General features: G+C 47.3%; 1 protein-coding gene across 1 annotated transcript in view; it reads left to right on the forward strand.

The window, feature by feature from the left end:
• Positions 1 to 2,178: 2,178 nt before the first annotated feature.
• TRAP1 (TNF receptor associated protein 1) overlaps positions 2,179 to 18,116 on the forward strand; it is a 47,757-nt gene continuing 31,819 nt past the window's right edge. The window contains exons 1-4 of the mRNA XM_067551129.1: positions 2,179 to 2,362; positions 13,182 to 13,349; positions 15,139 to 15,221; positions 16,140 to 16,280. Of these exons, the coding sequence (XP_067407230.1) occupies positions 2,269 to 2,362; positions 13,182 to 13,349; positions 15,139 to 15,221; positions 16,140 to 16,280 (486 nt within the window). The 5' untranslated portion in view covers positions 2,179 to 2,268. The remainder of the gene's footprint in view (positions 2,363 to 13,181; positions 13,350 to 15,138; positions 15,222 to 16,139; positions 16,281 to 18,116) is intronic.

Raw genomic sequence — 18,116 nt, forward strand, 5'->3', positions numbered from 1 at the left:
GATTTAATGTATGCATTCCCCCCTGTCCCGCTCCTGCCCCAAGTCCTCCTCAAAGTCAAGAGGGACAGGGCAGACATAATCCTGATCGCCCCAGCGTGGCCGAGGCAGCACTGGTACAGCATGCTGCTCGACCTCTCCATCACCGAGCCGATTCCGCTACCCAGACGGTGCGACCTGATCTCCCAGGACCATGGGAGATTGTTACACCCCGACCTGGACTCCCTCCACCTCACCGCCTGGAGACTTTGTGGCTGACGGAGGGAGAGAGAGCTTGTTCCATGCAGGTTCAACAGGTCCTCCTGGGCAGCAGGAAGCCGTCCACGCAAGTAACATATAAAGCTAAGTGGCGGAGGTTTTCGGGGTGGGCAGAAGCAAGGGGGTTACACCCAAGCATCTCGCCTATACAGGCTATCTTGGAGTACTTACTGCAGCTTAAACTGCAGGGCCTGGCTTTGGCCTCCCTCAAGGTACACTTAGCGGCCATCTCGGCCTTCCACCAGCCCATGGAGGGCCGCTCCCTATTCTCTCACCCCATGTCGGTGAGGTTCCTTAAGGGGGTGGAGAGGACTTTCCCTCAGGTGCGGGACCCGGTGCCACCCTGGGACCTCAACTTGGTCCTCAACGGGCTGATGGGCCACCCATTCGAGCCCTTAGCTACATGCTCCCTTCTCCTTTTATCATGGAAGGTGGCCTTCCTGGTGGCTATCACCTCGGCCAGAAGGGTCTCCGAACTGAGGGCGTTAACCTCGGAGCCCCCCTACATGGTTTTTTATAAGGATAAGGTCCGGCTGAGGCCTCACCCGGCTTTTCTGCCTAAGGTGGTGTCTCAGTTCCACTGTAACCAGGACATTTTCCTTCCTGTGTTCTTTCCAAAACCCCATGGGTCGGAGGAGGAAAGGAGAGGACATTCGCTGGATGTCAGGCGAGCCTTGGCCTTCTATCTTGAGAGGACCAAGCCTTTCCGGAAGTCGACACAGCTCTTCGTAGCTGTGGCAGATAGGATGAAGGGCTCACCTGTCTCCACCCAGCGCATCTCCAAGTGGATTACTGCCTGCATTAAGGCATGCTATGAGCAGGCAGGAGTACCCCTCCCAGGTGCGGTGAGAGCACACTCCACTAGGGCCCAGGCCTCTTCCGCAGCCTTCCTGGAGCGGGTTCCCCTGCAGGACATCTGCAGGACAGCGACCTGGTCGTCAGTCCATATGTTCACGTCGCATTACGCCATCGTGGAACAAGCGAGGGAGGACGCAGGGTTCGGCAGAGCCGTGCTGTCAAGAGCAGGTCACCGATAACTCCTACCCTCCTCCAAGGTACGGCTACGCAATCACCTATATTGGAATGCATATGAGCAATCACTCGAAGATAGAAAACAAGGTTACTTACCAGTAACTGTTGTTCTTCGAGATGTGTTGCTCATATCCATTCCAAACCCACCCCCGTCCCCACTGTCGGAGTTGGCAGAAAGAAGGGACTGGGGACCCGCGGAGCCAGCAGCGCCCTTTATACCACGATATGAGCGCGGCACTCCAGGGGGCGCCTGAGCTGGCCATGCGGGGCTTGCTAGGGAAAAAAGTTCCGGGAATCTGTGCACGGGGCGCGCACACACCTATATTGGAATGGATATGAGCAACACATCTCGAAGAACAACAGTTACTGGTAAGTAACCTTGTTTTCCTAGTGTACTCAGACCACTTAAGTGTTTGTAACTTTATTGAACCTAGACTTTTGCCCCCTTTGCTGCCCTTATCAACTTTCTACATTTATAGCTTCTGATTTACATTCATCACTACTGACTTCCCCTTTCTTCCCTTTGTTCTTTACATACAGGTGTATATATACAGACAACTCGACACCAGTTACAGGCCTCACTTGGGGAAGGTTTTAATTTACATTTCATACAGACAGCTGAGGTTCTAGAGTCCAAGAGGGGCAGCACCATGCGGCTGGGGCTATTGACCTGGCACGCCCCAGACCAATGTACGCCCTGGCTCCTGCTCTTCCCTCTAATGAACAAGTCGGACAGTGACAGGGACCGATACACCTGCCTGGCACGCGGGCTGTGACTTGTGTCGGCTCAAGCACTAGACACCGCCGCGGGCCTGCGCTCGTGGGTCGCCTAGGCTACGTGACATCATCAGCGTGCGCCGGGAGAGAAAGGCTCCTCCCCTCCCCCGCACCAACCGCGTGCGCCTAGTAGGAAGAAGGAGTCCGACCTGGGTCTCTGCCCCGGCGGAGATCGGAGCGCTCGGCCTGTGCGTCTGCCCCGGCATGGCCATGGCCCGGGACATGCTGCTGCGCGGGAGCCGCCTGCGGGCCCTGTGGCGGGCGGGGAGCTCCGCGCGGCTACGGGCGCCGGCGGCAGGTGAGGGCGGGGCCGCGCGGCTTGGGCCGGAGGCTGGTGGGAGGGAGCCCGGGCGGCTCGGCCCCTGGCCCTGGCGGGCCTCGCAGCGGCTGCAGTCGGGCTCGGACCTGCCTCTGCCTGGTGCCCAGGGCCTGGGGGTCCCGGTCCCGGTCCCGGTCCCGCCGGGCTAGCAGAGGTGCTGAGCGGCCCCTGCCGGGAGCACGTGGAGCCGGCCGGAAAGCGGTGGCAGAGTCTAGTCTAGGCTCTGCTGGGACCTGGCTGTAGTCTCAGTCTGAAAGGAGAAGCAGCTACAAGGCCGCAAGTCCCCGTTAGCGGCATTCACTCCTTGCCTCACCTGCCATGCTGGGCGTGTGGCTCCTCTGCAGAGCCTGGCTGCGGTAATAAGACAGCAGCGTTTTACCAAATGCAGCCGGCGAGGGGTAGAGATTGGAACAGCCAAAAGCAGGGGCACAAACCTGGATAAACTTAGCCCGTGATAGAAGCGAGGAGGGGGACCTCTTCCTCATGCTTCTAAACCAGCTGGACCTGAATCTCATTTTCGTTGTGGTATAAACCATTGCAGTATAAATTAGTGGGAGACCAGTTACTTTGCCTTTTGAGTTTTATTTGTAACTTTAAACATTGATTTTTGTTTTGTTTGTTTTTTTATGAGGGCACCCTGCAATAGAATTCATGCTAAAGACAATCCCAGAAAAGAGTCCAAGTTGATTTTCAGACTTTTCCACTTGAAAATTCTTATACCGAAATGTCCTTTATTTGTTTATTGGGAGACCCATCACCGATTCCTCCCATGCATAAATGAGTAAGAAAGTGAACAAACACAATTGAAAATAAAGTTGTTATGGAGTGTATTCTAGTTCATTTACTAAGGTAACTTAAGTTTTAATTATGCAGAATACTTCATGGTACCCTAATAAATATCCTGTGGTATATTTTCTGAAATTTATTAAGTCTTAGTGATTTATAAGATTTCATTACAGCTCTTAGCTCTTTAATCTTTGCTGGGAAGTGAAGTAAAATACAGTAAAACCTCAGAGTTATGAACACCAGAATTACGAACTGATCAGTCAAACACACAAGTCATTTGGATCTGGAAGTATGCAATCAGGCAGCAGCAGAGACACTTCCCCCTCCCCCCCCCCCCCCCCCCCCCAAAAAAAAAAAAGAAATCTAGTACTGTATGTTAAATGTAAACTACTACAAAAATAAAGGGAAAGTAGCATTTTTCTTCTGCATAGTAAAGTTTCAAAGCTTTATTAAGTCAGTATTCAGTTATAAACTTGAAAGACCAGACTGTTTTGTTCAGAGTTACAAACAACCTCCATTCCTGAGGTATTTGTAATTCTGAGGTTCTAAAGAACAGGAGACATGAAAAAGGGGCTAGGGGAGTGACCAATCTTCTTGTTAAAATAAATAAGAAGGAACCTTGCTTGGACAAAAGCCCTTTAGAGACCCTCCTTCACACCAGTTTGACTCTTTTTTAAAAAAAAAAATTCCGTTGAGGAAACCAACAAGTTGGATACTGTCTGCTTAGCTGAGTAGGATTCAGTCATTTCATTGGCAAGGTTTCAGCATTTAAACAATCGTAAACAAAGGCTGAGCAATCAGGTTTGTTAGAAAAAATGTCCTTGTGATTTCACTGGAGGTCACTGTTGGGAAATGCACTGGAAGAAACTTGCAGTACCGCTGCCTGACCTATGCCTCCATCACTGCATGCCAGTCCCTACATTTTCAAAAGCAGAAATATTCTCATTAAAACTGGCTCAGAGACTGTTCCTTTCAATCGACAGTCTCCATCAACTGGCAGAGGACCTGCCCTTCATGATGCATAAGCCACTGGGTGATTACCAGACCTTAATTTGTAGTCTAAAAATTGCCTCTTGCCAACCCTGTAGAATGAAACCAACCTCCTGGTGTGAAGGCTTTTCTTTCCTACAATCTCCGGGTACTGGACTCACCAATATGAGGCCTTTTTAACTTTCTTTAGAGAAATTACTCTGGGCTGGTTTGGTGCTCTGAAGACAGTGACTCAGATGGCCAGAGCTCTGATAGCCAGTGTCTCAGGTTTTACTAGAAGGTTTTGGCATCTCTCAGTCCCTGGTTTTGCAAAGGTTGAGCTGCTGTGGGGGCAATATGCTCAGTCCCATGGAGGAGAAGGAAGTTTATTACATCTCTGCAGTGATTTCTTGTGGGTAGTTCGGGAGTGGTGTTGATCAGCTCCAGAGGCATCTGTGTCTCCTCTGTCTGGAGGGCAGTCTCAGTGGCATAGCTTTGAGTGTGGAGTTGTGAAGATTCTGGAGCTCTAAGGATTGGCGTGAGAGAATGATGGAATAATTCTGACTAGTGGTGCTTGCCAACATCACATGTTTTGGCTCAGTTCATCGTGAGTTAGGTATCTACGCAGGGCAAGCCCAGCATGAATAATAGGAGGGCTGCAGATCAGGAGTGAGGGACACTGGCAGAGCTGAGGTCCAGGAATGGGATAGTAGGGGAATGCTGGATTTTAGAACTGAGAGGCAATGACAGAACTGTGGGTGTAGTCCTTCACTTGAATAAACAGCAACTTTCCCTGCAACCTAAAAACAATAAAATGAGAAAATAAGGAAGAGACTTTTGTTTTGGTGCCTATATTGTTTGTGTGTGTAGCAATGTAATATTTAACACATAGCAGAGGTGATGGGAATGCAGGGCTTAGCTACATATGGTATCTGAGAAGTGAATGAAACATGATGCGCAATTCCTATATGAATATCATGTTTCAGTGGGTTTTTCTCATGAACGATTTATGCTGAAATAATGTGATAACTTCTTGGGTTATGGCAGCTGTGTCAGAGTAATGTTTGGGAAGTGCTTGAGCTTCATACTTTTGTTGTTACTCTGTTAAAAATGATTACTAAAAATGTGCTTATCCTCAGTTACATGGAGCGGATGGATCATAGGGGGGTTTCTTTATCACAACATCTAACACTAAGAGCACTTAGCTTCCTAACGTCCAGTTCATTCCACTGTTTAGAGAATAATGAGACAAAAAAATTAAGGAAACTTGGGAAGGCCATGGTAATTTCCTAATAAGAATATAGTTAGAATATATTCTGTTCTATCTAGGTTATTAATACCATGCTCATCGCTGTAGTATCAGAGTGCCTTCTAGTTGTGCATTAACCAACATGACTATACTTATGTCACATGGTGTTTGTTCTCTCATCTTCTCCCCACAGAGAGAAGCTGTGTAGTGGAGTGTCTTGTTTTGGTAGAGCTTTTATAATCAACATACATGTTACTATGTGTTTGTTTACATTACAGAAGGCAAGGTTAAAGAATGCATCTTGCACTTGGAGCAGCAGGTGAGGAGGTTTGTTGTGGTCTTTAATTCTTGGTGGAGTTCATTCTGCAGTCCTGTATCTCCTCCCCTAGAAAGTTCTGTCTCCCGCACAGGCGAGTTTTACTCTTATAGAAGAGAGTTCTGTTGTGCCAGAGGAGAGTAGGTGTCTTCATCCCAGGCTTTAGCTGATCTTTTAGGTAAGTTGGGTCCAGGCCATGGAATGTTTTGAAGATACAAGACTTTGACTTGATTTGAAATTCTATGGAAGGCAGTGTAGAGAGCGGAAGATAGGTCTCCTGTGCTTGCGTTTACTTGTGTTACTGAGGAGATGCACTTAGCTTTTTATTTATTAGCTTTAAAGCCATGTGTATGAGGTGTTCAGATATTTGTGTGAATTTGTTGGCATGCACTGCTTCGGAATAGGAGAGAAATCCTGGTTCTGATCAGCACAATGGCCCTATTTTGGCAGCAGTCCCTGTATAGTAAAGCACTTAAACACATTTTTAATGTTGGGCATATGTTAAGTCCCATTAATGTCAATAGACTTGAAGAATGTGCTTAATCTTAAGAAAGTGCTTAGATGTTTTGCTGAACTGAGGCTTGTGAGAGCAGGTGGGGACTATGAAAATTTCCCTCTGCTGCACACAGTTTTTGATTTGTGCCACCCCCTGCTATGTGATTTTTTTGGGTCTTCCACAGTCCTGACAAAGCCCTTATATAAGCTCTTTTGTTTCCCTCAGGCTGCTGGTTGTGTTCGTCTCTCATAACATCTGGTGACAATTATTAGGTCCTAAATCTACACCAACAGACTTGCTTAACCCTAGTCTACTCAGTTCTCCTGAGTTAAAAGGCTGTAGTAATACATGCTTTCCAATCAAAAGAACTAGACTCCAAGTTGCTTTTCAATCTGTAGGTATTGCCAATTGGTCAGTTACCAGCAACTACACAATTTAGCTGACTAGATTACTCTTTGGGGGAGAGGCTGTCTTGTGGCTTTTACAGGTTTGAGCACACTGTTATGTATGACTATTTATTAATCATTGACAATCAGGGAAAAGAAATAGAGCAGGGGAGGTCATAGTCCCTCCATATGTCCATTGCACCTAGGCCATTGCACTCTCTTCTGGGCACTTCAGTTCCAGATAGATTATGGCAAACTGTAGAGCATTCAGAGAAGAGCAACCTAATTTGAAGGCCTGAAAGAGCTGACTGAGAGGCATTTAGCTCTTACTGGGTATGGCTGGACTAAGCAGCAACAAAGACTGGGGCCATAATTCTCTACAAATATGTGAAGAATGTAAATGCCAAGGAGGAAAAGGACTGATTTAGGGTGGTGCACGAGCAACTAAAGCACACATTTTAGGAATACAGTATATCCAAACCCTGTTATCTGAACCTCTGCATTATCCAAATCCCTTCCTTGTCCCCCAGCATGAGGGGAGGAGGATGAGGAGCAGCAACCAGCCGTGGGCGAGGCCGCTCCTCTGCTGAGTGGCTGAATAGATCCTGCCCTCTTGATTATCAGAACTCCCGATTTTATTTTATCCAAATAAAATCCGTGTCCCTCTTGCTATTCAATCATCGGGACTATAGTGTAATCGGATGGGATGATGGCCAGGACTGAGATGCTGGAGAAGTAGACAGCCCACCTGAAAATTTGTAGTGGGGAAATAGGAGCAGGGGCAGGGAGATAGGCTTGATTGCCTAATGGGTTTTTTCCCACCTATAATTCTTGTCAGTCCGTGGAAAAATAAACAGTGCCATTGAAACTGCAGGGAGACCTTATTTAGGTTAGAAAATAACTACCCCAGTTTAACGTGACCAGGAAGTTGCAGAAGTGCCACAGGATTTTTTTTTTTTTTTTTTTTTTTTTAATAACTACTGATGATCAGGATCTCAGTTTCACATCTCATCCAAAATATAGCACTTCTGGTAGCAAGCCTACAAGCACCATGCTGTGGCAGTGACCACTATAAGAGGGAAAATGTCTCTTCTGAGGAACTGGCTTTGGTTCCTAAAAGGCCTTGGAAATCTCCTAGGCAAATACTGACCATGCTTAAGAGATCTGACAAAATGACAGGCTAAGGGAATTGAACGCTCCTATCCAGTGTCATACCAGTTGTTACTTTCCTTGCTTTCTTACAGCTGCATTTTCAAACCTGTAGTGATATCAGAGTTAATGAGAATGCACTGGTGAGTTTCAAGTGCAGTAAAATGCAAGAAGTTGTGGGTTTTGGCCGCTTCCTCCCTGAATCTCTGTGTATACCATGCTTTTAGCAGCCTCTGCTCATCACTGTTTCCTTGGTGTCTGTGTGGCTCCTAATCACCACATGTCTTGATGCTGCTGCTTTGTAGGCTGTCACTGTGGTCTGTGGTTTCCCTTTGGCGTATGAGGAAGAGATGTGACACAGGAAACCCTAGTACAGATAAAGCCAATATCAGACTCAAGTCATTAGATTTATTGCACTACTGAGTGGCTCAACATTTCTGGGTATCTATGGCGGAATACTTGATGGCTTGTGAGCAGCCATGTCTGAGGAGGATATAGTTTGGTCTGCATCCTGCTCAAGCACAGCCTGGATGTTGTGATTTAAAAATGTCATTGAGGCCTGCTGGAAAGAGCAATCAAGGTGTGTGTCTGCTCTGGGGAGTGGGAAATGGGGACAGTGACTTATGCCAGGTCTACACTAGAAAATTTGGTCATCATAACTAAGTTGCTCAGGCATGTGAAAAATCCACACTCTGGAGCAAATGTAGTTAAGCTAACCTAAGTCCCCATGTAGACAGCATTCTTCTGTCAACCTAGCTCCAACTTCTCAAGGAGGTGGATTACCTAAGCTGATGGGAGAACCCCTCCAGTAAGAGAGGGCAGTATCTATACTTATGCACTACAGTGGTGCAGCTGTGCCTCTGCAGCGTTTTAAGTATACACAGGCCTAGACTGAATTAAAGTGATGCAAGAGACCACTGCCCCTGCTTAGAATGGTTGTTGCCTCCTCTCTTCATCCATGCCAGCTTGGGCTCTCGTCCTGTCACATCTAATGAGTTGAGCAGGTTGAGGCCAGTGCCGTATTCGAATGGGAGACTTCTCAGAAATACTTTAGGGCACTGGTTTTCAAACTGGGGGATATGCATAGCCCTAGGGTATGTGAGAAAAATCCTGTAATGGCCAACAATGTGCTTTTTATAGTAAGACTTGGCAATCTAATCATAGGTGTATTATGACCCTGTATCTCAGAATGGCGTATGCGGTAGACTACATTATTTGGAAAGGGGTACACAGCCTAAAAAGTTTGAAAACCACTGCTTAAGGGCTTGTCTGCACTTAAAATGCTGCAGCGGCACAACTGCTCCGCTGTAGCACTTCAGTGTAGATGCTGCCTACACCAACTGAAGAGGTTCTCCCGTCAGCCTAGATAATCCACCTCCTCGAGAGGCGGTAGCTAGATCGATGGAAGAATTCTTTCTCTGACCTAGTGCTGTCTATATAGGACTTAGGTCGATTTAAGAACGCTGCTTGGGGTGCGGATTTTTCCCCAAGTAGTTAAGCCAACTGAATTTTCTAGTGTAGACCAGGCCGTACTGTTGGCAATTGTGGCACTTTTCTCTCTGTCTGTAGTGAACTGTGTCCCAGCAAAACTTACAGCCCCTTACCCTTCATAAACATACCCCCTAGTCCTCCAGCTTCTGTCTGGCTGATCCAGGTCCCTTCAAACGTCAGCTAATGCTGACCCTAACCATCCAAGCAGATGATGCTGACTCCCAGCATAGAGTTAACACCCCCATAACACATACAGGTGTTTAGGATCTGCCATTCCGAGGCCCTGGAAGAGACTAATATATATCTCAATCCAGGTGCACCAAGACTAGAGCTCTCAGCATTACTGACTTCCTTCCAAAACGTAATCCATCCTGCTGCTTCCCTACACCTCAGACCCCAAGGGACTGATCTAGCAGGTTGTCAATCCCAAATAGTCCCTTACCGTGTCTCCCATTCAAAAACAGTTCCAAGTCGTGATGCACTTTTCCAGACAGAACCCCATATTATTTCTCGGTAGTTCTGTCTTTAAAGAAAGAGCCTGTGAATAGCTTTTATGCATTTGAATGTCTCCTACACCTGTAACTATTTTGCGGGATATCACACAGTTCTGCCTCATTGTTCAAGCAAAGGTCCCTCGCCTTCATTCCAATACATTTGTTGGACTGCTCCAAGAAAATGAAGAAAAAACCTACATGAATGAGCATCTAAGAACCAGGAATTCAGTATGTGGTGAACCAGTCCATCACACTAAGAGATGGGTCTGCTCAGGAAGACACACAGGCAGTGCCTGAGCCAGTCTAGCAGCTTTACAATCTTACAGCTTAGCCCTGTGGTGCAGAACACAAAGAAAAATCTGCAAATACACCCATACTTAGGAATCAAGAGACATGAGAGGAGCTTTGCCCAGTCACTGTCTCTGGTGACCCAAAAGGAGAAACAATCCATTGGCATTTTCCTCCCATTCTCAAGTCAACTTCTGGGCTCAGGTTTACAAACAACAAGACCAGAGGGAGTCTACTCACCCAATATACACAAACAAACCCCTGCAAGTGCTAGATCTCTCTGGAAACTCCAAATATTTATAACTCTCAGCCTATTCACGTCTTCTGCCTCTGCCCCTCCAAAGCACATTGAATAAAATCATTATCAACCAATTGAAAGGTTATTTTTGGATCTATTTAACATTTGGTCTTAACAGTATTAATTAATGGCCAGCATTGTGTCCGATAAAGATGAAAATTGTTAAATTCAAGCTGCAGCATTTTCAGATCATTTGCGACTTGTGAAAGACCTGCTTGGTCAGTAGAAGAGGGGCTTCTGGCAATTACAGACAAAGAACCATGGCCATTTACACATGCGGAACAAGTCAGAAAGCGGGCTCAGAATCAGCAAGGAAAGGCCACATCTGGGGAAAAAACAGGTTGGATAGCAAGCTCCAGAGACAAAGTAGAATTAACTCTTCATATCTTGTCTCTAGGTCAGATGATCAGCCCCAAACTGTGACATGTTAGATTATTGTGTATTATGGATGATCAGATCAAGGGCTTTTGGATGGTCAGTAAACCTGTTTATCACCCAAAGGGTATCACCACTACCCCGTTTTACTACTGTAGATCACAAGGGGAAACAGATACAGCACTTTCAAACTGCTGTTTTTCAGTGACTTCCAAGTCACCTTCCCCTATATGATCCCTTGTGCACATGTGCATAGGCTCTGCACTCATATGGAGAATATACCAAGGGAAATGGCCCGGCTCATAAACAGAGAAACAAGAAGCTAAAACAAAATCTCTTACACTCACACAGCACCTTTCATCCCAAACTGTGCAGGATCCCAAAGCGCTTTACAAACTCAAAAAGATCACTTCCCCTACTTCTGAAGTGCAGCCTCTGTGGGAGCAAAACATGGCAGCTGTTTAGAATGCACTGCAACACTACCCAGAAGATCAGGACAGGAAATAGAGCAATACAGTATAGAACTGAAAATTAAGGGGGAGTTTAGGTCAGCAGAATTTGCCACAATGACCGTACTGCAGTATGGTCAATCGACCACCTCTGAGACTTCCAAAAAAAAAAAAAAAAGTCCTCTGATGAGTAAGTACTCAAGAAATCAGTTTGCATCTCATCTGAAGAAAGGTGTCTCCAACAGGACAGGACTTGTTACTATGACAAGATAAAAGCAGCAGCCTGGAAAGGGTTAAGAGATCCTTGCTTATTGCCTGGCTGGGGGGTGGTATACAAGGAAGAGGAAACTAGATCAAAAGGGGTGCCAAGGGAAGGGGGTTTGGTGTCCATGCACGTGCACCAGCTGGTAGAAGCAGTGAGGGTCTTGGGATTCTGATCAGTATTTTCAGTTGGGTAGTTTTATTTGTTTGTACCTGGTTTGTAAACAGTAAATAATGAATGGGGCCCAGAGGTAAGGGTCTTTATAACAGACTTGAGCCTGGAGTTTGCTTCCCTTCATCGGCTAATAAAAACAGCCTACAGAGGGAAAAAGAGGCTTCGTAAAAGCCCAGTATTGCAAGGGGCCCGCCGCTGCCTGCTCCTGGCTTTTGTAGCTTGATCAAGTTCTTCCCCTCTCCCCACTTGGCCCCAAGGAGGCTCTGCCACTTAGGATGAGGGCAAGCCACATCTTAATGCTGGGCTAGAATGGCGAAGGCTGAAAAACCACCCATCTGCATCTCTGAACAGTCCTATTTCATTTTGTATCCATTGTCACGGAGGAGATGAATTAATACACCATCCTCCTGCTGGTGACTTTCTCTCAGGCTCAGGACCACCCAATCCTGGCAAGTGGAATGTAGCAGAGTTTGCTGCTCATTAGGGGAAACCTGAAGGTAAAGTCTGGGAATCTCTTCTGTATTACAGGGCCTGTTGAATCTCAAGCTCTCTGGAAAGGGCCTTTTGAGGTTCTTGTACACTCTCATTTTCCTGTAGAACTGGCATAACCCAGTCCATCTGAAATCGGCCTGGCTGTGTGGCTATGCAGCTGTGTTCACGTTCACCCACCACAGAATATATTTGCCTGGCCTTCTAGATTGGAACATCATTCCAGCACCATTTCCTTTTGTCTTCACAACATAGACCATGACTCTGAGCACTGATATAAGACAGTGCTTTGTGTCTGCCAAGCACTGTAAATGTTGATTAGTAGCCAATGTTTGTCTTCGTTTCAATCTTTGCCAAGCAGAAGAGGGTCTCCTATGTTACACCTAACTAAGTCAGATGGTGCCAGGATATGACAAAAGGGACAATTCATATGTTTCTAATGGAGCTAATGGAATTTGCTGTCTTTTATAGCTTCCTGGTAGGGTTTTCTCTTTTATACAAGGGTTGTGACTGTTGCTTCTGATAGCACCCTGAGAGGCAGCATGTGCTGTTTATTCCTAAAACAGGCTCTGCCTGGGAGCGTGATTCTGGCATTCTGACCAGTAAGTACACTCTGCCAAAGGAGGCATCTTTGAGAGCTCAGGGTTGAATGTTTAGTGCTAGTATCAAAAACCACTGGGTGTAAGGGCCAAATTGGAGCGGATTCTTTGTGGGAGGTCAAAAGGAGGTGTAACCAGGATGAGATGCAACCGAGCAAAGGAAAACAGGTTTGATAGTAGGAAAACTTCCCATCAGTAAAATATATGGGTATCTTTACACTGCAGAAAAAGACCTGCAGCTGCAAGTCTCGGAGCAGGGGTCCACTTACTGGGGCACATGCTCTGGGGCTAAAAATAGCAAGGTGATGTTTGGACTCGGCTCTGAGATCCTGCCTCCTTGCTGGTTCTGAGAGCCATGGCTCCAGCTGGCGCCTGATCACGTGGGGATTGAAAATTTGACTGGACAATGCATAGGACAGAGTACTGTAGGCAACAGTCCTGCATTAGCCCTTGGGAAGACCTTAACAGAGCTTTCCTATCTCTAATATTTGTGATTTAGACTAAACTCTCTTGATTTGCATCGTCTAGGAGGAGAAAATGCATGTCTTCAGAGAGCAGTGCTCCATTTCCCAATCCCACGGCACAACTTTGCTGCCTTCAGTGTTCTCGCTGGGCGGAAGTACAGTACACAGGCAGCTGAGAATAAGGAAGAGGAGCCCCTGCACATCATCATCAGCAATACAGAGAATGTTAAAGGTGAGCAGAAGTGGGGATATCTTTAGAAGGAAGTCTCTTGGGGTGTGTTGAATGCCCAATGAAATGGCACTGTCTTAGCAGAACAGTTCCCTGACTGGGAGGGCAAGTGCTCTGCAGGAGCTTGGAGCAATCTCCCAGGGTACGTTCTCTGCCTCTGGAAGGGGACCTGGTGCAGATGTTTTTCTCCCATCAGGTTAAATGACTTTTGGGGAGGAATTGGTCCCTTTTGAGATTTGTGGAAGGAAGTCGTCATTGATGCTTCAATAACAGTAAATTCTTAGGGTTGCATGGTGAAGGTCTTCCAGGTGTCCTAGGAAAAATAAAATCACCAAAATGAACACAGCAAGGCAAACATCCCTCCAGCTAAGAAGCAAATACAGAATGAAAAATAAAACAGGAGGAACGTGTTAACCTCTGTACCCTCCCAGTATCCCCCAGGAAGCATGACCCTGTTGAGAAATAAAACTACTTAAGAATGAGAGAGACTCGCTCTTTAGTTGCAGCATGGCAGGAGCCTGCAGTATGCTCTGGGGGATGTAGCCAGGGGGTTCCAAAGGCCCTGCCTCTTGCCTGGAATTACATTTATTGCTAAAAAAATGCCCAGCTCATTGCTTTTGGGGATGATTCCTGCTTAAAATCATGCTGTCATTCCTTTAGCTAGAGCTAATCATTTTGCCTGCTTCCAAGGAGAGCTGCTTTAAAGCAAAGTCATGTGAGTTATCTGAGCACAAAAATAGCATCTTAAACTCAATGTTCCAAGCCTTTTCCATACACCTTGTATTTTTGAAGATTCAGGGCTATGAAGCCCTTAATGAACTTGGTCCCAAATGTCCACGGAGTGTCTACCACCCCTTGCACCCATCATCTTGCTCTCTGGGGTCAGAGAATCTGGGTTTTTTTCCGCAAGCAGCTGCAGACACGTGACAGGTCATGGATAACATTGCCTGAGCTGCTCAGAGTTTTAGTGTGAGTCTAGCGTAGAAGTGCCAAAGATCAGGCTTTTTAAAAAGAGCCCGAAGAAAGCCTCTTGAGAAGCATGTTGTAGAGTGTTGTCTCTTTGGGATGCTTTGTCTCTCTTTAGTTGTTGTCATTCAGTAGGATTAAGCATATTAATCAGCGGGATGAGTGCAGTACCGAGGGTGCTCCGGCAGAGAGTTGCCCAGTTAACACAATGGCTTCTTCTGTTTTACTCAGAGTGTATTTTTATGTTGAGCACTTAGAGTACTTGTTGAAACCCTTTGAGTGTTGTGTGTGCAGATAGCGCCTTTACATGTGGGGAACTCCCTCTTCCCACCAGCCTCTGTTTGGTCCAGCGGTGAGGGCTCACGTCTGGCAGAGTTGGGTGCTCTAAAAGTTAGACGGGGGGAGGATTGGCTACAAAACAGGAGAGGGCATTTTCAGTGGTGAAAATTTGGGGATTGGATGGCTTCATGGGTTGGGAATGGAGTGTAGTTTTTCACCTCTATGTCACTGGTTCAGCTTCAGCCCAGACGTGTAGTGACATAAACTCACATAATATACTGTCTAACGGCTGTGTTGTGGTCTGTGTGTTGTCTCAGCCGTTGTCTCAGCTGACAGGGTGCCTGCATGGCAAAAACCATTCTCATATTTGGAAATAAATAACGCCTTTGCTGGCAGTCTCTGTAGAGGCCATGGATGTCCATATTCCTTGCCACCCCTAGCCAGGTTCCTGAGAGGCTGAGGCACATTGGTGAGGCTGTGTGTGCCTTTCCTTTGTGAGAGAACTCTGTGAATGCCCTCGGGTGTGCGTGTGTTTGATTAATTCTAGGAGAAGCCTCCAAACATGAGTTCCAGGCAGAGACGAAGAAGCTGTTGGACATTGTTGCACGTTCCTTGTACTCTGAGAAGGAGGTAGGTCACCCGCTAATTATTCCAATGCTGATGAAGTTTCTGTTGGCAAAGCCATGTTTATATAACTCTGTGGCAGTGCCAGACACTGCCCTCGCTGTGGGAATGCCTGCTCGACTTCCCCACAGATCCCGGGCTGGTCACGCTCTAAGCTTCCATTGAAACCTTCAGAGTATGTTTTTAATTTTGTGTGTAAATACATCCAGATGACTCAGTGGGCCTGTTCTGGCTCTGGCAATTGGCTGTGTTTTAGCACCAAGTTTAAACAAGCCAGCCCCCGCACCACTAAATGGAGAAATATAGTCGGCTCTGTGCTGCAGTGCATGTGTAGAGTGGAGCTAACTGAGTCAAGACAGAGCTGTGGTAGCATGCTGCCTCCCAAGAACTAGCTCCTTCCTTTTACTGGCCATTTTTCTCCCTTAACGTTTTAGTGCAGCATTTTGAATGCAGGGATGGATGGAAGGCCGCTTTGTGCCCCCAGGAGAGGTATGTCGGTGTGCTCTGGATCGTTCACTAAGGCCTTGCCTATACACACCATCCAACCATGTTTGGGAAAGGAAGCTTCACTGTGGGGCTTCTGGCTCCATTGGAAAGGACTGCTCTAGGGTTCTGGCATCAAGATCACACACAAAACTGAAGTGCCAAAAACCCAGATGTTCTTTCCATAGGAGACAACAATGCCAGCATAAAGAACCCTGTCCTCAAATCCTTCCTCTTCTGGTACCCCTTTTGGGGGCTGTGACATGGCCATACGTAGAGTATTGCAGGCTGTCTGTCTGTCTCTCCTGATAAGTCCATCTGCTGGGATAAGGAGCTGTATGCAGCCAGCAGAGCACCCTGAATGCTGTGGGGATGTCATGCAGCTGGCTGGGAGCAGTGCTGGCTAGACAGAGGCTGCAGTTGTAACTGTTTCTTCCCCAGGTGTTTATCCGGGAGCTGATCTCCAATGGCAGCGATGCGCTGGAAAAGCTGCGTCATAAGCTGATGTCCGAAGGGAAGGAATTACCACAGATGGAGATTCACCTGCAGACAGACAGTGAGAAGGGAACCATCACCATCCAGGTATCTCCCTTTGCTGGCACATGAAATAAGAAGTCACCTCTCCTCCTTCCGCTTGCTCCACAGCTTGTCCTAGCTGAAGCCCATTAGAAGCTGAGTTGGAGTGCAGCCCCCATCAGCCTCCACAGCCTCCTTGTGCCCCTGGCCCTTCGCAGCTGGCTGTCTGCAAGGACGGTCAATGCTTGGCAATGATATTAGGTTATGAATCTGTAAGGCCACCAAGTTTCTGCCCCCCTACTCACCCCTTGCCCCCTGCTCCAGCCCTTTCCTGGAAACAACCTGTGGCTTTTCTCATAGTGCCTGTTACTTTGTTGGGACCAAAATTCTGTGCATGGATCCCCACTAAAATGCAGCTGCCCATGTGGGAGGATGGCAGCCAGGTGCACAGCATGCTGCCCTACCATGTGTGTGTGCAGGGGGCTTACTTCACTGAGACCCCGCCCATCTCTAGGCCTGAGACCTCATGTGCTGATAGCAGGCAGAGCTTCCCTCCTAGCCAGCTCTGCAGGAGAGGCTGGTGCTGTGAAGGGAGTCCTCTCCTTGTTTGTTGTGTCTCTCTCCCAGCCACGCCTGCTCTGTCAGGACAGGTGAGTCCCCTAACTCTCATCCCCTAGTATTGCACTGCAAAATATTTCACCAGAGAGCTGCACTTCAGGTGTGACTAAAGCTGTCTGGCAGGCAGCTCTCTGGTGCCCATCTTTCAAATGCTCTTGTTTCCTGGTGCCTGAGTAGAAATTGGAGTTGAAGGGGTTACTGCTGCTGGCAGAGGGGTGGTGGAATTCACTCTGTAGCTGAATTTGTGACATTTCTTATGCAGCATGAGGGGGTGCCTCTCTGCCTTGTCCCTTTTGTGGCAGGTGGAGAATGCACTGTTCCTCTTGCAGAGGCAGAGAAGGGAGGACAGAGGTTCTTAAACTTTTCCTAGGAGCAAGAGAGGCCATTTTCAGGGTAGGGCCAGCACTCCCAAGCTGTGGCCCACAGAGCACTAGCTGATCACATGGAGCTTGCTCTTCTCCCTGTTTCTAGTTGCTTCTGTAAGGCCAGGCTCTTCCTTATTAAAAAAAGTCACAGAATGAGCGTAGGTGCCTACACTGGGGCCACTGCTATATAAGAGGAGGTGGAGAGGAAGCAGGAACTTTCCTCATGAGCCAGAGTGACCAATGGGACTGGATCTTTGAGCCACCAGCAGGCCCTAGAGCAGTGGCCAGGGAATCAGGGAATGGGGTGGTTAGGCAGTATGTTGAGGGGAGAAGGGGAACAAGGGACAGGGATGTACAGGGGGAGGGGAGCAGAATGGAGGGGACAAGGAGATGAGATGAGCACCAAAGGACACCGTGTAAGTGATGTTTGTCACAATATCTAGATATTTTCACTTTTCCACTTAAGGCCCCGCTGCAGTTGCCCTGGAGATGTTAAGTGTTAATGAGTGGGAAGGTGGGGGCTGGACAATATAATGTTTGTGTTAAGATGTGTTGCACGCTAGAGAGTGTTTGAGAATCCCTGGGTTAGTGAATATTGTTTGTTACTTTCTGAGTTTCACGGTGCTGTTGTATTTCCCTGGCCGTTGTATATACAAGTGATTTCTCCATGAGAGACCTAGATGCAGCTGTAATCCCAGCACTGGAGTGCAGTTCCTCTCTTGCCCTATCTGCTCTTCCTGGGATTTGCAGGGCATGGCGGGGTTTTGGACCTGGCATGGGTTTGTGTCCCTGACCATTCTGGCTAATAGCCATTGGTGGACCCATCCTCCTGAATTTATCTAATACTTTTTTAACCTAGTTATGCTTTTGGCCTTCAGAACATCCCCCGGCAATGAGTTCTACAGGCTGACTGTGTGTA

This window comes from Emydura macquarii, unplaced genomic scaffold (genome assembly GCF_026122565.2).
Source record: "Emydura macquarii macquarii isolate MOO-44397 ecotype Brisbane River unplaced genomic scaffold, CSIRO-AGI_Emac_v2 contig_1348, whole genome shotgun sequence".
Classification (NCBI taxonomy): domain Eukaryota; kingdom Metazoa; phylum Chordata; order Testudines; family Chelidae; genus Emydura; species Emydura macquarii.